The sequence below is a fragment of the Gallus gallus genome, chromosome 9 (genome assembly GCF_016699485.2).
Source record: "Gallus gallus isolate bGalGal1 chromosome 9, bGalGal1.mat.broiler.GRCg7b, whole genome shotgun sequence".
In the NCBI taxonomy this organism is placed as follows: Eukaryota; Metazoa; Chordata; class Aves; order Galliformes; family Phasianidae; genus Gallus; species Gallus gallus.
Window position 1 is genome coordinate 15082473 of NC_052540.1, and position 19719 is coordinate 15102191.

The 19719-nt window shown below is 57.0% G+C and overlaps 2 protein-coding genes across 7 annotated transcripts in view; one reads left to right on the forward strand and one right to left on the reverse strand.

The window, feature by feature from the left end:
• Positions 1-5715: 5715 nt before the first annotated feature.
• Positions 5716-9645, reverse strand: NPPC (natriuretic peptide C). 2 transcript variants are annotated; one of them, XR_006930979.1, is made up of 4 exons: positions 9423-9645; positions 8196-8517; positions 7186-7305; positions 5716-6764 (listed from the first exon to the last, which is right to left on the reverse strand). XR_006930979.1 is itself a non-coding variant. In XM_015291500.4 (3 exons), the coding sequence occupies exons 1-2, from the start codon at positions 9513-9515 to the stop codon at positions 8209-8211; spliced, it is 402 nt and encodes a 133-aa protein (XP_015146986.1). In that variant the 5' UTR covers positions 9516-9645; the 3' UTR covers positions 6833-7305; positions 8196-8208. The 2 variants fall into 2 exon arrangements, 1 of the variants encoding a protein (XP_015146986.1); XM_015291500.4 differs by lacking the exon at positions 5716-6764 and having other exon boundaries at positions 6833-7305.
• A 6014-nt stretch (positions 9646-15659) lies between these two features.
• DIS3L2 (DIS3 like 3'-5' exoribonuclease 2) overlaps positions 15660-19719 on the forward strand; it is a 163924-nt gene continuing 159864 nt past the window's right edge. For 2 of the 5 annotated variants that reach the window (XM_015291462.4, XM_025153425.3), the window contains exons 1-2: positions 15660-15732; positions 17547-18257. In XM_015291462.4, coding sequence (XP_015146948.3) covers positions 17567-18257 — 691 coding nt within the window. In that variant the 5' untranslated portion in view covers positions 15660-15732; positions 17547-17566. Of the gene's footprint in view, positions 16095-16434; positions 16722-17546; positions 18258-19719 lie in introns of those variants that run through there. The other 3 variants (XM_046898826.1, XM_046898825.1, XM_025153427.3) reach the window with 3 other exon arrangements.

Here is a 19719-nt window from a genome sequence, read left to right on the forward strand (position 1 = left end):
GCAGCGTACTGGTCATCCAGCTCCTCGCAAGGTTTGCCTGGTGAGAGGTTGTGTGGTCCTCAGTAAGCTGTTTCCTTTCCCTCCTATTTCTAATAGCAGTCCTGCAAAGATGCAAGGGGAATTCAGATGTCTTTGGAAATCAGTTTAGCTCCTCAGCAAGCCTCAGTGCAGGGGAAGTAGATGTGAATTTGGCATCACTGGTGTTTGTTCCCTGCCAGTTACTGGGGCCACGTTAGTTTGCTGAAAATTCTTTAGTGTGGTGGAAGTTCTTGTGTCCATTCTTATATTTTTGCTGTTTTCAAAGCTCACTTGGGCTAAGGGTCCTATCTGTGCTTCAGTACGTGTTGTCTTTGATCAGCAAAGAAGTGAGGAAATAGCACTTTGAGTAAAGAGCAGTCCTGTGCTCAGTGGTGAGAGAGGATGGAGAAGGGAGGGACAATGGGAAGATTTGAGCTGTTTGCGTGTTTGGCTTGTCCTGCTGTGCCAGTGGTGCACTTGGTGCAGCAAAAAGAGAGGGGTGTCTTTGCAGTGAGCCCAGCCTGGGATGAGTCATTAACAAATGACATGCACAGAGTACCTGGGGGAGGCAGACAGCTCTGCAGCAGCTGGTTAATGAGTCTGGCTCAAATGAAAGAGTTAGAAACTATTCCAGGAATGAAGCAGAAGGCATAGTTGTTAACAGGGACGGATGCAGGAGGTGCTGGGCTTTTTGAGAAGGACAACATGAAGACGGTGACTGCAGGGAGGGCAGCAACCTGGAGCAGAGTGGGCTGAATTAGACGGGGACTGAACTGTGGATGGTTTGGAGTTGGGAGTGTCTGGAGAGCATAACTGCTCTGAGGACAGGAGGCAGATGGAAGTAGAGGTGGTTTTGATGCAATCCCTGGTGCGTTGTGTGTGTGCCTGTTGGAGGCAGCTAACACAGCTAATGTGGGCGCTGCTGGACACTACTCCCTGATGTGGGGAGAGCATCCTGACCTACTTTGTTTTATGGCAGCCACGGGCTGCTCCAGCTGCAGCTCGCTTCAAGATTGCAGCAGGACAGAGTTTGAGCTATTGAACTTCTGTTTGCCTCCTCCACCCGGAGAGAGACGAGTAGACGGAGCTGCTCTTAAAGGCTTTATTGTCTAGCTTCATGTTCTGCAGCTCTGCTTGTACTAGTGCTTGTTTAATATGGAACTGAGCACTGAGCTGGAAAATGGAAGAGAGGATCTCAGCTGATTGCAGTGCTGGTAGACTGCCCTAGCCCTAAAGCTGTGCCTCGTGCTAACAAATGTCCCTGCTGTTCCTGCTGTGGCTCAGTTGATAGCAGCTAACATCAGGCAATTCTGGAACATGATAAAGCTGGTAGCAGTCTTTTTTTTTTTTCCCCCTTAAAGTTTGGGTTGAGCATCTATTGTTCTTTTGCCTTCCTCCCACCTCATTAGATGAGTTGGATGTTAGTTTAGTCTTCTCCTGAGAACGGCAGGTTAAATTGGTAATGCTGTCGGACCTTCCTGTGTTCTGATTTGAGACCCATTCTGCACTCAGGCTTTGAGTGCTGTCTAAGCTGTTTAGAGAGACCTCTGTTTTAAAAGTAAAAAAGAAAGCCCACTTCCTGCTGGGATAAAGCAGGCAGAGTTTGTGCACTTGTAGGTTTGTTGGTGCCGAGCCTGTTAAGAGATTTGCCATGGAGGGAAACATTTCTTTTCATTATTGTCAAGGTGGGGAAATGGACCCAGCCAGTCAGGCCTTCGTCTGCTCCTGCACAGAGCTTTCTGTTGTTTTTTCTTCACAAAGTCCTCTGTAGCATCTGACCTACTGCACAGGAACCAAAAAGTGAGACTGTCAAGTTAATTTTTGTGTAATCTGAAGGAGAGTAACCCAGGGGCATCGTGAAAGGTAAATTAAAGTTGAGAGTGATCTCAGTCCCTACTTGTAACCTCAACCTTGTGTGTTTGTTATGGAATTATAACCTGTCAGTCCAATTGCATTTCTCAGCAGAGATTTTAGAAACATGTCATTGTTTCACTCTGCTCTGTGGCGATGGCCGATGTCTCTCAGGGACTGTTGACATTTTGCTGATATTTCTTCGAGTTTGGCCCTACCACAGAGGTAAGTGATTGAAGCCAGGGGGAGATGTGCTGTAAGGAGAGTGCATATTGACCCCCTTAGCCTGATTGCCTGCCGGCTGTTTCTTAGTGGCACTGTGGGGGCACCTCTGTTCCCAAATAGTGGACCAGGCAGAGGACTTGGCAGAGCAGTGCTGTGCTCACTGTCTCCAAATACACAGGCTTCTTTTTCCTGTAGACCTCACAAGGTGCCCTAATGTATTTGCTACAGGTTGCGCGTTGTGAGAGCGTGATAGCTGGGACCATGGCTTTTTCTTGTCAAGAAAAGGTAATAGTTTGTGCCTGTAATCCTCATTTGATCTAGTTTTAGTGAAAGGCAAGGCACCTTTCCGCAGCTCCAGCTCTCCCATGGAAGCTTGTGAATCTCGGTATCATTCGGGCATTTTTCAAATGCACCCCTGGCACCTTTTCATTTTCAGAAGAGCTCAGTGTGGTGGGTAAGTGAAGCCTTGCTCTGTCAGATCGGCCTTTTTGTGCTCCTCTGACCGTAGGTCCGTATCTTCATGGATACGAAGTTTGGAAGTAGTGCTGTTTGACTCTCCAGACTCTTCCTCAAAATGCTGTTTATCTCACCAGCCCTGATCTCATATACTGTACAATCCTAATGCTGCCCTGTGCTGATGCAGTAAGTAACGTCTTGGTGTTTCATTGTCACCTTCACAGCTGTTAGAGAGCACTGGCTCCTACAGGACCACCTGCCAGCTGTGATGCTATTCATTTTACATCACCGTCGTAGACGACACCTCTCCTTGCTGGCAGACAAGCCAGGTGGGTAGGCATTGCTCCTCTGAGCTGTTTTGCATTTAAGAAAGGGAAGTCTGTTGCCTGATTTAGTACAGTGAAAATCAAGGACAGGGGACAGGTTGATGAAGAAGGGGCAAAGCACAGAGCTGTGTCCCATTCCAGCTCTGCTGCAGCAGAAAGCAACCCTGGGCAAATCAGCCCCTCAGCAGCTGAGTTTGCCTGGACAGTTTCTCTCATGTGTGCTGACTTTGAGACAGAAGTTTGTGAAGTGTTTTGGTCTCCTGGCTGGGTAGAGCTTAATTGCTGATTTAATTGAAGAAGATGCAATGCGTGTGTATGGAAGGGGGGGGAACCTCAAAGCTTCTTAAGCTTTTCTAGAAGTCGTCTTCCGCTTGTGTATTGTACCCTTCTTTTCCCTGATGCAAATAAGGTGCTCCACTGTGGGAATATTGGCCTGGAGTATTATGGGTAGTATGCCAGGTTAATTATGAAGGGGGCAGGAAAAATAGCCTGCGCCGTTTTCAACAATATCAAAGGGATGCTACCTAATGATTTTCCTATTAGCTCTTTTCCCAGCCTGCCAGAGTCACTGCAGAAATGTCATTTACAAAGGCAGTTTGCAACTCATTACCCTGGATTTTCACTGTAGTTCTGCTCCAGAGAGCGTGGGCTTTTGCTGTGTGCCCCAACCTAATGAATTGCCTGATTCAGTTAGCGCTGCCATCCTTTCTGACAAGGTTAGTTGCTGACTGACAGGAAGGGGCCTGGATTCAATTCCCTTTTTGTTTTCGACTCATGCTTGTGTCAAGTGCAGGCTCCCTATGGAAGCTGCCCTGTGATCCTTTCCCTTCGATTTTCTGCATTCTGGGGGAAGCAGCCCATATTCGGAGAAGCCCTAGAGCAAATGGGGGGTGGGGAGGGGGTATGGCTGCCCTCAGCAGTCCCTACTCAGTGCCTCAGGTCCCATGCCAGATGGAAAATTCCACCACTCCCCTGCTCTGCGGCTCTGGGCTTTTCTTTCTCATCATTGGTTTGGGACTTGCTGTCACCTGAGCTGGGCTTTGTGACCCTTCAGCACTAAGTACCTTGAAAAAGCTGTGTTAAGGGAAGAAACGTGCATTATGACCTAGGAGAATGGAACAGATCTGCCACATGTGGGAGGGCAACTGTGTCCTTATTTCTGCGAGCTCCAAGGTCTGCCCTGAGCTCTTTGGCCTTTGCAAGGCACTTGTACTACAGCCCTAGAAAGAACTCCTGTCCTTTTGCACCAGCCAGCTGCGTGCTTTTCCATGCTGTGGGTCTGTGGCTCATCTCATGCTAGGAGTAGCTCCTGAAAAGGGGAAATCGAGGCAGTTCCTCTGTTTTGTATCACGGTGCTCCCACCTGAAAGCCAAATGGGGCTGCTGCTCGTTCTGCTGCCGGAGCTGGAGGTGTGCTGGTCCTGTGCATGCCAGTGTGCCCTCAGTGTGGACAGGAGCCTGGGACTCCAGCCGCCCTCGTTGCCAGGCATGCAGACATGTGTCCACCTCTGCTAAATGCCTTTCTCTGAGCTCACTTTTAAGAAGTTGGCTGCCACCCCCCTGAGGCTGCAGCTTGCATCCAGGGCAGCTCTTGGTGTTCAGTTATGCTGTGTGCGTGCTGAGATGTGGCGAGGAAATTTTCCAGTGCTGGCCATGGATCCTTTTGATGGATGTCATGAGGATTTGACCTGGTTGGACCACACGAGGGGCAGTGAAGTCAGATCCATTTGTTTCTGCTGCACGTGATGCGTTCTCCCCTCTTAATTGGATTCCTGCATCCTCTGTTTCCTCCTGGCCTCATTTCCTACCGAGCCCCATCAGGGGGACCTAATTGTGGCCTTATCAGATGCTCGCTGTGCTCTTAACGAGCTGTTTCCCTTTCCCATTCTGGCCTGTCTGCCAAACCAGGGAGGTGCTGTGAATGCTGACCTCGGCTCGCCGTGCTGCTCTGCCGTGCCGACCCTCCTTCCTGGCTGTGCCGCGTGGTGCTCAGTTGACCTGAAGGTTTTCCCAAGTGCTCTTTCACCCCTGAGTGCTGCCTTCTTTCCTCTGCATCAGCTGGCATCCACACGTGGGCACGGTATTCTGTCCTGCAGGTGGGAAGCCGTTGTGCTTAGGGACAGGGTGACTTCTCTGTGGTCAGAGAGGAAGCAGCAAAGCAGGGAGCCAAGCTGTTATCCCCTCCCTCGGCACGGGGAGCTCTCACTGTTGGCTGTGCTCCTGCCAAACTGGTATCCTTCTGTCCTCCTCCTTGGGCTTGTTCTTTCCCAGGGAGCCCAGGGGGCAGAAAGGACCAGTGCTCTGAGGCTGTGTGTTTCCCCTCAGACTGCACTCAGCGGAGGAGAAACGTGAATCCAGAGCACAGGCAGACCCAGGCTGTGATATCTGGGGTTGCCCGCAGCCTGAGCTCAGGCAGTATGCTCTGCTCAGGTCATCGGGGTTTGCAGAGAGGTGAGCCAATTCACTCTGTTGGACAGAGGCTCTCAGACCTCTGGCAGATGGTTCCATCCTAACTCTGGGCCCCACCCTCATCTCAGCCCGGTGCTATTTGCATTGTGCTGAAGGACCAGGAGCCAGCAAGCAGCCAGCAGGGCTGTCTCCTTACACTGCTGCTAGACCTGGTGTGTGTGATCTGAGCTACAGGTGACTCTGCTCTCTGTCCCTTAGGCTTGCTGGGTGACAGTCCCCTCTGACAGGCATCACTTCAGGAGCACCTGACACAGCCCCTTCTGTGCCGTGAAGGTGTGCAGAGCTGGCAGGATGTGCTTCATGGGCACAGTGTTGTTTGCCTTACAGGGCCCCGAGGGCCGGTTGTCATCACACAGGGACATCTCTGGCAGGCTGAGCTGAGGCTGGGCACGGAGCTGCATCCCTCCCTCCCAGGGTGCGTGTTTTGTTCCCTGTAGGCAATGTCTTATGTGGTCCATAAGCTGAAGGGCTGTGGGCACTGAGATGGATACCAGCCTCTGAGTGGGGAGCTTTGCTTGTATCGGGCTGGAAATGCTGCGTGCACACTTCTAACCTGATGGTTGGGCTGTTGGGGGGGTCAGGATGAATCCTGCTCTGTAAGCTCACGTTCCCTAATAGCTGGAGAGAGCATGACTGGAGGTTTCTAAGGTTTCCTGGTGGTTGCTGAGGGGAAGGATCTCTCTGCCTTTAGGTCTCAGTGACTCTTTGCCCTGCCCTATGTGCCAGTGGGGAGGGCACAGTGGGTGCCTCCCATCACGGCTGGGCTGGGCACTGCTGCTCTTCCCTCGGGCCTCTGAAGAATGAGACCGAAGAGCCTTCATGTGGGAGTTTGCCTCCTTGCTGTGCTGCCCACCCCCTCGCTGGCTTTGCCCTTCAGAGCACAGAGCTGTTTTAAAGATTTATTCCATGCACTTTACATAGCAAGAAGCTGCGTCTGGGCATCCTTCCCAGGCAGCTCCGCTGTATTTTGGTGTACGTACTGTCCCGGGCATGGTTAAATACATCGCTGCCGCACGAGAGGACTCTACATCTTAGCAGCGAGAGGGAATATCAGCAGCTGAGCAAACTGCCGGGTCCTGCAGCGCGAGCAGCTCCAGCACAAAGCTCTGCTCCCCGCTGCATCCGGTGCTGGGATGGCACCTCTGTACAGCACGCAGAGCTGCACGGCACGGAACGGGGACTGCAGCCCGCAGCCCAGCGCCGAGCTGTCGCACTGCTGCGCTCCCATCCGGGCCGGGCGCTGCTGTGCTGTGGGCTGTGACTGAGCTCAGGTGGTTCCGCCGTGCAGAATCCGCTCCGTCCGAGCGCGGCGGCGCTGGGCACGACTTCACTGTGCAGGCAGGATCAAAGCTTCCCCCATCGCGGCCTTCCCGCGGCTCCTGCCTTTCCTAAAGCATCCCAACCAGCTCTTCTGTCCGCTCTGTTCGAACCAATCAGTCCGACGTTCCAATTGTACGTGGGTTTGAGAAATAAAGACATGTTACCAAATGCTGCACCCAATGACTTTTTTTTTTTCTTTCTTTTTTTGTTTTTTAACCTTTTTGTGAGCTACTCAGGACAACAAACGTTACAATGCTCGACTTCTCATTTAGTTACATAAATAATTTTTTTTTTATAAATATCTCTTTATAAACAATATATAAATAGCTTTACAACATAAATACATTTATGCATGACATGAATTTACAAACAGCAACGTTATACAGCCGGCTTCGTCAGTCTCTCAGAAAAGCACTGTCCCTTGTCTCGGTGAGTGTTTGTATATATAATATATATAAGATAGAGAGCGCTTCTTAAAAAAATAACAGAACCAAAACAGCTGGTGCCATGACTCCTCGTACCGAAAAGAAAAACACAGCCACATCTTTTGTCCGATCCGGGGGGGGTCTCTGCTCTTCCGGGCGGTGCCTGCGGGGCGGCCGTGCCCGGCCCTGGGGGCACAACGGAGCTGCTCCGGCGCTCTGCGAGGAAAGGAGGAGAGCCGTGAGCGCCAGCACCGCAGTGCCCCGCCGCGGCCCGAGATGCGTCCCCTGCGGGATGTCCTGGGTCGGGCTGCGGGTACGGAGCCCGGGCGCTGCGCCGGTGCTACGGCGAGGGGGAATCTCGGCCCGCTCTCGCCGGGGTTGGGTGTCGGCGGATGGGCTGAGGGATGCTGACCGCTCGTCCTGGGTCTAGCAAGGACGGGGAGGGCCGCCGGGGGCTCGCAGCCTTCTCGTCCTGCCCGACGCTGCCCTCCGCGCTAAAGCTTTACGGGCACGGGGGGATCCGGGAGCAGAATCCGAACGGAGTCGGGATTCGGGGGATCCTCCGCCCCGACCCAGGCCGAAGGTTTCTGCTCCTCGCACCCGGTAAGGACGCGGGCTGAGAAACCGCCCCGAGCCGAGCCGGGCGCGTCGGGTGAAAGTTCTCATCGGAACTTAACGAGAGAGGGCGACGCCCCGGGGATGCCGCGGGCCCGGTGCTGGCACCTGCGGGACGCGGAGCCGGACGCCTGGGTCCGGGCCGCGCTACGGGCGGGGGGCAGAGCCCGGACCGGGGCAGAGCGGCGGCACCCGCGGTTCCCCACGCCGCCTCGTCGCCGCCTCGTCGCCGGTGCCCATCGCTGCCCCGTCCGCCGCTCCCCGCGCCGCCGGGCTCAGAGGATCTCCCCGCGGCTCAGCGCGCGGCCGCGCTCGGCGAGCGGAGCTCCACGGGAACCACCGGCAGCGCGCCCGGGACGCGCCCCTCGCCCGCCCCCTCCACGGCACGCGGACGGGCGCTGCCCTCCCTCCCAGCGCTCCCCCGGGACAGCCCCGCGCGCACCGCCCCGCGCCCAGCACCGCCCTCGGGCCGCGCCGCGCCGCGCACTCACCGCCAGAGGTCCCTCAGCAGCCGAGGCCGCTCATGGCGCCGATGCGGTCCAGCTTGAGGCCGAAGCAGCCCTTCCCGAGCCCCTTCTTGTGCAGCCCCTTATGGCGGCGGCCCGACGGCTCCTGCAGCAGCCGCGCCCAACCCGCCCGGGGCCGCGTCTCTGCCCGCGCCTCCCGCGCCTCCCGCGGCCCCGCGCCGCCGCCTCCGCCGCCTCCTCCGCGGTTCCTCTCCTTCTCCTTCTCCTTGTCCCGCTCCGCGCCCGCCGCCTCGGGCGGACCCGCCGCCGCCGCCGCCGCCGCCGCCGCTGCTGCTCCGCGGGACGCCTGCGGGGGGACGGGCGGTCATTGCGGGGCAGTCCGCGCGTCCCGGGCTCCGTGCGTCCCCACCCCGCGGAGGAGCATCCCCCGCCGCCCCGTCCCCGCGCGGCCCCCGTTGGGTCACTGCGCCCCGGAGCGGGGCTGGGGCAGAGCTCCCCCGGACCGCGGTCAGGGCGCCCCCAAACCGGGGTCGGAACGCCCCCAAACCGGGGTCGCTGCACCCCCAAATGGAGGTGACCGCGCCCCCAAACTCGGGTCGCCGTCCCCCCCCGCCTCCCACCAGCCGTCAGCCCCTTCAGGTTTGGGGTGGTCCCTCTCCCCAGCTGCGGAGTCACTGCCACTCTGTGCCGATGCCGCTGTCCCCCCACTCTGCAAAGTGGGGGACAATCGGGACCCCCACTTTCCCAGGTCTGCTGCTCACACCTCATTAACGCGCTCTGGGCACTCCCGGTTCTGCCTCCTCCTCACTGTCCCGTTTGGGGCTGCTGCTCCCCCCCTTCCTCCCCATCACACCCCCTAGCTCCCCATGCTGCCACCCCCCTCCCGTCCTCCCGCTGTCCCACTCCGGCTCCGTGTGCCACACGTCCGGCACAGGTGTCGGTGGCCTCCAGGACATCCCTGCTCCATCCCCGAGGGACACCGTGGGTGCCCCCCCCGGGCTCCGACCTCACACCTACACCCAGGTCTGACTCTGGCACCGCAGGGTGACGTGGGGACGGCTGTGTCCCCGCTGGCTGCGGTCCCGCACGGTGAGGGCACGCAGCGTCCCCTCCAACCACAGCTCTCCCCGACACGTGGGTCGGTGGTCTCCTACCAGCCAAAAAGCCCAACGGGAAGGAGGACCCCGCAGTGCCACCCCCTCGCCCTAAAGACTCTTTTGGGGCGCAGCAGCGGGGCAGGGACAGCCCTACCTTCTGCGGGAGCTGGGACGCCGGCTTCGCTTCCAGCCCGACGGAGAGCAGAGCGAGCAGCAGTCCTCCGGCCAGCACGGGTGAGATCTGCATCCTGCGCTGCAGCGGGGACGGGGCCGGGGGGCAGCGGGGAGCCCCGAGGAGAGGCCGGGACGGAGGGAGTCAAAGTTCAGCGCGGAGCCGTGAGGTCCCTCCTGCCGCCCGCGCAGTGCCGAGCCACTGAACTTGGGCTTTCTGCTTCATTCATTTTATAACCCAACCTGCTCGGTGATGTCATCTAAACAACCAGGTCCAGCCCGGCCTCCCACTGCACAATAGCAGGAATTTAAAGGGGGGGTCCCCTCTCCCCTGGCAGGAACAAATGACACATCAGCCCAAGGCAATGGGCTCGCGGAGTTGGAGAGCCAAAGAGGAAAGCGAGGGGCATTTGGCTGAGCTCCCCCAGCGCCCCCCCCAGGGTGGCTGTCGCCCCATATGCCCCCACTCCATAGCCCCTCTGCTGCCCCCCATCCATGCGGACCCCCAGGAGAGGGATGGCTGCTGCGCTCTGCGGGGGGATCCTGGAGGGGGATTAAGTGCCAAAAGCAGAAATGAATGCAAAAAGCACTTTTTTTTCCCCCTCCACCCAGGCTTAAATCAGAATGAAACTCCCAGACCCCCTTTTGCCAGGAGAGGGGGACACTGCCCCGCGTGGCCGTGACATGGGGACACGTGGGAACAGGTGACAGTGGCGCTGCTGGTGGCACACAGGTGGATGCTGTGGCTCAGAGCAGGGACCTGGTCCCACTTGCTGTCCCTGCCCTCCCGCCGGGGGTCGGGATGCTGCCCTCACCCTGGGGCATGTCACAGCTGCTGGTGGCTTCTTCTGCAGGGCACGGTCAGTGTCACCCGGCCCCTGCAGGCACAATCCCCGTGCTGCGTGGCTGTGAGCGCTCCCACCTGCTGCCAGGGCTGCGATGGAGAGTGAGCTCTGGATGCTGGTGGCAGCTCAGGGCACGCAGCCAAGGGCAGGATTTAGGATTTGTGGCACCACTGCTGCTGCCGTGCACGGCACCGGAGCAGCACCAACCCCATCCCTGGCACCCTAAAGCGCAGGGATGCTCTTAGTGGTATGGTGCCCCCAAATCCTATCCATGGGACCAGGGAAAAGCTCCAGGCTCTCCCCAGGTTGGTGCTTTCCTCATTCTCTGGCGCTCCCCGGGGCTCTGCTCTGCCTCCAGCAGGATTGGGGCTCTCTGGGGGGCTGTGGTTTCCCACCCTGCAGCCTCACTGCTGGGCACGGGCCGCCTCGCAGGGAACCATCCCTTCAGCTCCATGCGGCCGGGAGCTGGAAGGAGAAGGTCTCGGTGGTTTTTCCATTGCGCCTGCCAGGTGGAGACAACTTGGGCTTTTTGGAGCTCAAAGTTGCACTCGGGCACTCGTCTGCATGCAGGCAGATAAAGGCAATGGAGGCAACGTTACAGCTGGCCCCACATACGAGGTGACCGCACACACAGGCGTGGGGCACAGAGGTCCCTCCTGTGCTTTTTGGGGGCTCAGCACTCAACCCCGTGGGGAAGGAGCCCCCCATGGGATGAGGGGATGCAGCCCTGCGCCAGAGCATCCCGCACATGGTGTGGCACGGCTGGATCTCACCACCATGCTCTGCTGGGTTTCCGTGAGCATGTTTGCTTTGTCCCAACGCTTGCAGCCTCAGTTTTTGGGGGCTGTGCTTTTAAAATCCAATTAGTGCTGTTATTCAAATCACCCTGCACTTAACCAAAACCAGACCACATCCACCCGCGCTGCTTCACAGCAGCAAAAAGCTCTTGGGCTGGGGGGTGGGGGGTGGGGGGTGGGGGGGGGAAGAGGGGATAGAGGAGGGGTTAAAAGCAACTAAACCTTTTTGTTTTGTGGGATGGGGGCTTGGAAGCCTTTAACCCTTGGAGGGATGTGCTGTACCACTCCGTGGCTGAGATCTGGCAGAACTCAGGGCATAGGTGGATGATCTCCCCCCCACAGCATAGGGGATGGCACTGTGCAGGGGCAGGTGGTTGTGTCACCGTGTCACCATGCATGGCGACAGCACGGCTGTTCCTGCAGAGGTGCTGCCTGGTCACGCGGGTGATTTCTGTGGGCCCTGTGTCCTGTAAGTCCCTCTGGATCTCAGCAGAACTAGGGAGACAGGCTTCAGGCACATCCTGCATCTCACTGCTGCCTCGATTTGGGTTTCTGTGGCTGCCATGGGCCAAGGAGCAGCTCCCGCTGGAGGGAAGCACCACTGCAGCATGAGGATGATGCCGTGCTCCTTATATGAGAAATGTGTGTCCACGACAGCGCAGGCAATCGCCCTCTGGCAGTCCCAAATTCCATTGCCCGGGAGCGAGCCGCGGGCTGGCGTCTGCCAAGAGACCGCTATGGGGGCTTTGAGGTGACACAACAGCAAGTTTCATCAATTCACCTTGTTTTACAAGATTTCGGCTCTGGCCCTAGAGCAGAACAGGCAGCCCTGGTCACACGAGGTGCAGCCGACCCGTCTGGCTCCACGCGATGTGCCCCAGGGGAGGCTGCACGGCCCCACTGGGGGAAACACCACCCCAAGGGGGTTGGGTGCTGAGAGACTCCCATCACAGGACTGCGGGCACCTCCTCGCCCACTGGCCTGGGTTCTCCCTGCCTGAAGTGCTGATGGCAGCCCTTGTCCTGTTTGAACACCCCCGGTGTTTATTTTGGATGGTTCTGCTGAATGAGGTATTACAGGAAACGCTAAGTGGTTTTACATTTCCCCTGTCTCCTTTGGGTCTAGGAGAGGGCTTAGGTCCAGGACACACGCGTGTCCAACGGCCTCTCGTCCCCATCTGGGATTGGGATGAGGATCTGCTCTGATGGATGGGATGGGGACGCACTGCCTGCCAGCAAAGGATCCGAGGGAACATTCCAGTCCTCTCCCCAGCACCCTGGGCAGCAAGGGCACGGGGACAAAGGAAAACCCCAGGCAGAGAATACTGGTTCTTTGCTGGTGTTGGAGGCAGAGCCCAACAGCATTTGGGATTTGCCATGTCGAGGTACCTGGGATGCTCCAACATCCTCCAGACTTCCTGGGCGTTTCTTTCCCAAGGGGATGGCTGTGCTCCAGGGCTGGAGTGGGAACTTCTCAGACTTCTGTTTAATATACATAGAAAAGTTACAAGTTAGGCAATTAGGATGTGCTGAGAGCACACGCCATGAGTCTCCTAATGTGTCAGCTGCGGAGGATGTGAATTGCATCGCCTCCAGCTGCCGGCAGTGAACGTAGGAGCAGGTTGTTGGGATTTTCCAACCTCCATGCCACGTTATTCTTTGTCTTCCCTTTCCCAGATGCTGCTCTGAAAAAAAAAAGGGGGGGGGGGAGGGGACTGGGAATATTTCACCTGCAATAAGGCCCCAACATCAGCCTCATACTGGTGGTTTTGGTGATGAGCATCGCTTTGAGAAGAGCTCTTGGCCAAAGGATGGTGGCTTGGCATGACCGATACTGGGTTGTCACCACGACACTTGTCCCAGAGAGTAGGAATGAGGCCACAGGGAGCTGAGCCTCATGCACAGACCATCCAAAGGCCACGGTGGGGACAGACACCCAGCCCGGTCCCAATGTCCCCTTGGTACCGCCCCATATCCCCAGGAGCATGTCAGTGCCATGTCCTGGTCGGTTGTGGATTGGACACCTCCTGGCTCAGATGAAGCCCTGAAGCTCCAGCTGCTCTGAGATGATTTCTGAGAACTGCTGGGAAATCCCATTTGGCATCAGTCCATGGGGCAAAACCAAGGGAGCACCGCAGGCTGAGGTGGATGTGAGGGATGCGCAGAGCTGCGCCCCCGCTGCTCTCAGGGTTGCAGAGGTCAAAACCCTGGGAATGGCTCCTCCTGGGGCCGTGGTCTCACCGGAGCCAAATTTGGGCTTTCTGGCCTTATTTTGGCACAGGGCCTGGACGTCTCCCACGGGGGGACTGGGGGCAGGAGCCAGTCCAGAGCTGTGGACGTGCGGGGCTTCACAGCCCTGACCTCCTGCAGCCGGGCAGAACAACAATGCAAGCTCGCACGGACATAATGGCCAGGGCTCGCTTGAGATACAAAGGCACAGGGCTTTCACATGAGGTAATACTGATAAGTTACGCTCTCATTCACCACTCTGTCTGCCAGCCGGCAGTAGAGCTGCCGTTCCCTGCTCGCCTTCGCCGGGACGTGCCCGGCCGCCGTGCCCCGCTGCTGCCTGGTGGGAACGGGGCCGTGTCCTGCCCGCACCCCAGCACGCCGGAACCCTGGGATTCATCACTCAGAATTTCTCTGAGCATACCTATGAGGCTTCATCTTGCCTCTGGAATGGGTTCGGCCATCAGCAAGCGAGGAGGATGCTGAGGATGGAATTGGAAGGCATCCAGGAGGCAAAGCTTGAAGACCCCAACGCTGCTGCTTCACCCAGCATGCGGCTCTGGCTTTCCTCGATGTCCCCTTCAGCTCTTTCTCAGCTCTTGCCCTCTGGGGTCTGGGTATCCCTGGACAAACAGCCACAGCAGACCCCTCCCCGGCCTGGGGGGAGGTGGAGACATTCCTGCAGGCGCTGCTTTGTCTGAAGGAGATGGGAACCCACCGGTCCTGATCTTTGGTGATGTGTTTCCCAAGCAGAGGGCTGGGAGAAGGCTGGAGAAGCCGAAAGACAGGTGGGGCAAGACCACGATGGTTGTGACACAGTGAGCAGATGAGTATCTATTGAGGAGAGAGATGGCTTTTAGCTTATTTCTGGCTACACATCCATCTACCTCTTCCCGAGTCCCCCAGCTTGTGCCCTCAGGCATAGTGCCCACACTGTAGCAATGGCAAATGATCATAGAGTCAGAGAATCGTTATGGCTGGAAATGACCTCTAAGATCACCTAGTCCAAGCAATGATGAGGCTCTGGCCAAACTCTTCAGGTGCTGCTGCTATTGAGATATTTCCAAAGGAGCTCAGAGACCACGAACCCACAGCCCTGCTCTGCCCAGGTGGGATATGGGGAGCGGAACTGCTTGACTCACACAGGGTTCCCTCCGTGTGTCACCCCAGGGCGGCCCTCTCCCCGTGGCCAGTCACCCCTGATTAACGCTGAGGTAAATGAGCACAGGGTGGGCCCTCGCTCAAGCGGCACAGGAGCCAAAGCCTTTGTAAGGTGATGAGCCACACGGTTTGCTCCTTGGCTGAGTGAGGTGCCGCAACACGTTGGTACAGCCACCGGTGAGTGCCCGGGGGGAAGATGGTGAGATAATGGTGCACTGTGGGAAAGCAAGCCGGGACACCGGGCTGGGCCTGCTGCTACAGGACCCCGGGGAATGAGAGCGCAGGGGAAAAATCTGCCCTTTGAGAAAGGCCGGGAGGCACCACGGGGGGCTGTGAGGTGAGCGCTCCTCTCTGCCTGACAGCCGTAAGGGCAGCAGAGAGAGAGGAGTGAGGCCTTCCTCTGCCAAGGGAACGCTTGGGGACATCCCGTGTGAGGTTGTGGATGACAGATACCGAATGCCTCTGCTTCTCCCTGCCGTGGTCCATCATCTCCTATGGAAGGAGCGGGGCGTGGTGAAGCTGTGGCAGCCGGCGGTGCCACCCGGTGCCCCGGGGAGCCGGGCCACGCTGCCGGCTTGGCTCTGTCCCCACAGGGGCGACGAGGAGCGGAGCCACAGCGTGACTCAGTGGCACGGAAGGGAGCTGCCCGTTCCCACATGGCTTCGCAGCAAGGGCGGCTGCGGGCTCCCATGTCCTCCTGCCCCAGGATGTGCGGGCCAGCCCTGCGCTGCTGGGATGCACGGCTGCCGTGCTGCTAGCAGAGCGCGTGGCAACCGCTTTGCTCTGGCAGCAGCTGGGGGGAAGAGGGAAAACACTGAAAAGGGCACGTCCCCTGGTGCCAGCTCCGGTTGGGGACAGCGTCCACCCTTCGCCACTGGGGCCGGAGGACCATCAGCCGCGCTGCTGCCTTGATGGTGGTATCCCAGCGCACGGGGCGACGTGACGGTCCTGCCGAAGGCATGTCTCTGCCTGCCGCTCTCGGCCCCCACAGCAAAAGCCCTCCGCTTCTGGGCAGCCTCCTCGGCCAACCCGGGGGCCGGAGCCGGCGCGGTGTGCGTCCGCACGGCTGCCATACGGCTGTCCCCTTCGGCAGCTCCGCCGTGCCGCTCCCCACGGCCCCGCTCCGGCCGGCAGCGAACGCTCCGCGCAGTGAGGCCTTGCGGGCCGTGCCGCGACCCGTAGCCGCTCCGACCCGGAAGCAGACGGCGGGCGTACGGACATTTAAACGGCGCGGAGCGGCGCGGCGCTGCGCTGCGCGGCCGGTGAGTGGGGGGTCGGGGCGGGCCCGGTGCGGAGCGGTGCCCCCGGGGGCCGAGCGGGGCCGGTCCGCGGCCTCGCGGCGCTCGGGCCCCGCGGGCGGCGCTGTCATCGCCGCGGGTGGCGGTGGCCGAGGCCGCGCGTCGGGGTGCGGGTGTGAGGGGCCCGGCCGTGCCGCCCGGCGGGTAACGGGCGCTGGGAGCTGCGCCCGGTGCTGCCGCGCGGGGTCCGCCGGCCGCGGCTCTGGTGCTGCGGGCGCCGGTGGCGCGCTAATGTCAGCGGCCGCAGGTGTTTGTTCTTTGTAGATAAAGATGGCAAACTCCCATCTGCCGGAACCGCTGCTTGGAGAGCCGCCGCCGCCGGCTTTGTGAGTGTTATCTGCCCCTATTGAACCGGCAGCTGGCGGGGTGACGTTAAAAGAGAGCTCGCTGCGGACCTCCCCGCGCGAGGGTTTTGTAACAGCCGGTCAGTGTGTTAGAGAAGCCCGGCTATTGGCCGGCGCCGATGGAAAATCTTAGGAACCGGGATCGCAAACCACACAAAGAATTTTTCCTATTTATTCAGGGATTTTCAATTTTTTTGCTGTGCATTGTGCAGCCCGCTCGCATCCGTCCTCAATTACTTCAGCAAATCCCATCGCGGCGCGCGTTGCTTCCCTGGGAGGGTCGGAGCGGGAGTGCGAGGAGGAGGAGGCAGTGCTGGACTCTGCCCTGCCAGCAGCGCTGGGCTCCGACGTGCAGGGGGAGGAAGGTCGAATGGGCAGTGCCCTGGTTGTAGCTGAAAGGCTGCCTTTGGTGGAGGGGAGGTGAGAGTGAGGCCTTGAGTTCTCACCGTAACGGCTGGGGTGGGATTGAGCCGTTCAGATGCCTTGGAGGGGGGAAAAAAGAGAGCTCTTTAATGGGACCCTGCAGGATGCTGCGGTTGCCCTGGTGAACAGTGCCAACGCGTTTTTCAGTTCCTCTTTGGTGGTAGATACGGCAGAAAGAAATCATCGGTATGTCCTGTCCAAGTCAACAGTATACCTTAATGGTTTAATAGGTTGTTTTGCTCCAATAACTGATGTTACAGCAGCTGAGGTAGGGTTACAAGGTGAGGTACTGCAGTCCCGTGTTTGTGCTTAGGCCATACGCTCTGTGGAGACCAGTGCTGGACGGGGTGGCAGCTAAATGCCTCTCTTTGCTGAGAGTTATGAGCTCTTGCAAGATACCGAGGTGTGCAAGGGAGTGTGTTTCATGTCAGTCACAGTGGGGGCAAGTTTGTGGCTGGAAAGGTGGGCTGAAATGGTCAGTGTTGGTGTTAGGAGCAACTGTTGTATGTAATCCCATAGTCTGTTGCTGTGAAGGTGAGGTAATGCGCAATGTGTACTCTGTTCTCCGACCTGTAAGGACTCTGTTATTTCCGAAGGCTTGAAGTTGGACACAAGATTTTACTTCTGCTGACCTCTGGGCTGACACATCTGATAGTCTTCTGAGCTACTCCCTTAATTTACCTGGCTGTCGAAAGGCGGGGAAGGGAGGATTAAAGGCATCAGTTTTGTAATGGAGGTGTGAGCACTGGGACAGAAGTCCTCGCTTCCTGTGACGCGTGGATTGTGGTCACTCCTTGGTCACCAGCAGTGGTTTGGTGTAGGGCAGGTGTTAACTACACCGTGAAACCCATTCCCCCAGTGGAGCAGTTAATCAAACTGGTATTTGCGTGGAGGTCAATACGCCCTCATGCAGTACGTTTGTGTCTTTAGCGTAGGTAATAATTTGGCATTTTGTTTGAAGAAAATGACCCTCTTTTTTTCCCCCCCGTGTCTATTTGTAACTCTTTGAAGTCTGGCCCTGTTACTGCACTATGGATCCACTGGGGCATGCAAGAAGTGCTCCTGCCCAAGGTGCCAAGGAAGGATTAAGCAAGCCCGCCGTTCCCCAGAAGAACGCTTACGCTCGGCTCGTGCAAAAGCACCACAGCGGTCGGTTCCGGTCCTACATGAACCGCGTTGCACAGAAGATGCAGCTGGAGGAGAGCATGTCCAACGAGCACAGCTCGGACCTGGAGCCACCCCTGCGGAGAGGGCTGGTGAAGGAAAACCTGGCCAGGAACGGGTTGAACGTGCGCAGCTATTCCCCAGTCAGAGCGTCTCACGTGGAACAGCCTGGAGGATTTGAGAACGATAAACCCCAAAGCCTTTTCAACAGATGTCTTCATAGGAAAAATGCCAGTGTGAACTCAGAAGGAGACTTGGAGGTGGAGGAAGACTGCTATGGACATCGGCACGGAGCTGCGGCTGACCTGTTAAATAGGAGCGATGCCGTGGGTGGGCGAGTATCAACCGGCCCGAGGCACAGCGCAGCGCTGCAGAAGTCTTCTGGTTCTGATGAAAAGGATGAGGAGGACACATGGAGGAGGAAACATAAGAAACGAGGCAGGTGTCCTGCCAACACAGATATGGCAGCTGGACACTTGTTGACTGAGCACTTTAGTGGGGACGTGCTGGCAGCAAATGCCAGGAGAACCAGTCTCTTGTCTGCAGGTCAAGTCCAAGGTGAGTTCAAAGTAATGAACTGCTTTGTGCCTTTGCTGCAATTACCCTGGAATTGAATGTGATGTTTTCGCCATGAGTGAGTTAACAGGAGTCAGTTCTACTCTGTCCAAGTGAGTCAGCCCCTACTTACCTGTGGGTGGCTTCGTTCTGATTTACAAGTAAGCCATAGTCCATGTGCAAATGGCTTTGCGTGGAGCCAGCTTGGTGCTGGCAAGACCTAGTCCCCTGGCGCCGGTTCTATGGATGTGGCTGTGCTGCTTCCAGCACCAGCTCAGGACGAGGAGAGCCCAGTTTCTGTGATGTGCAGTCCAAATTAATAAGCCCGTTGGATGTGAGCTGGCTCAAGGCAGAGGCACGGCTCCCTCTGCATCTCCTCTTTGGAGTGCTGGTTGGCCTCTGCAGAGCATCCGAGTCCATCTGATACCAGCCTAAGATGCCTGCATAATATCTAATTCCTGATACAGTGTTGGCTGTAGTAAATCTTGCTGTTAGTAACAAAGCAAACACGTCTTGCAGTAGTACACTGAATGTCTCTTAAATGTGATGGTCAGGGCAAAAAGCCAACTAACTTACAGAGATTAAAAAAATGTTATTAAAACACTCCACAGCATTAACAAGCAACCAAAGCCAGGCAGTTTAAATTTCATGTTCCTGTGTAATGGGTTAAAACTTCCCCTGAATGGTATTTATGGCAAAATACTTGGATTGCCTGATCTTATGAGCTACTATGGAGGAGCTCATAAATGTCACTGCATTAAATTCTATGTAATAAGTCTAAAAGAAATGGATTTCTCAGCTGGGTACGAGGGGCCTGAGGTCTGTCACAAGCTTTGGATTGGAAATCAAGTATATGCTTAACTCAGTTGCTTGCAAAACTGTCCCATCACTCAAGAGTGGCAATGTGCTTTTTACAGAGGTTGCTATAGATACTCAGGGCTGTGACAGTAGAGTACATGCTGAAGATGGTAAACTCTCATGTGTCCTTGCAAGGCAAATAGTAGTTAGAGATTAGCACAAGTAGATTGTTAATGTTTGTAGATAACCCTAATTTTAGGTAGGGATTTTTTTGCATGCCTCATTTTAACATTTCTGTATTTATCGTGCTAGGCTGTTATGATAAACTTGATTGCCTTTTGCCTTCAGGGGTCTAATAGCTTTTGGAGAGTAGGGAAGAGCAGCCAACAGATCCCATGCTGATGTTAATTGAGGCTAGTTAGCTTGTTGGTGTTAGGTGCTGTGCTTTACAGAAATTGAATCCAACACCATGCAAGCTAATGGTGTGGGTAGGGCAGGAGGTGTGAGGTGCAGACACGGAGCCATCCAAGCTGATCTGCATCAGGGCTGCTGCAGGCCTGGGCTCCCTTCTCTTCCTTCTAACTCAGTGCCAGATGCTGAGGCAGTGAGAAGTTCTGCAGGAATGCACGTTGTAAATCTCACCAGCAGCAGTGTTTTGTATGTGTAC

Coding starts and splice junctions, on each gene's coding strand:
- NPPC (XM_015291500.4), bottom strand. CDS start 9,515: ATGCAGATCTCACCCGTGCTGGCCGGAGGACTGCTGCTCGCTCTGCTC. Junction 8,518..9,422: donor CGTCCCAGCTCCCGCAGAAG/GTAGGGCTGTCC, acceptor GTCCCCCCGCAG/GCGTCCCGCGGAGCAGCAGC.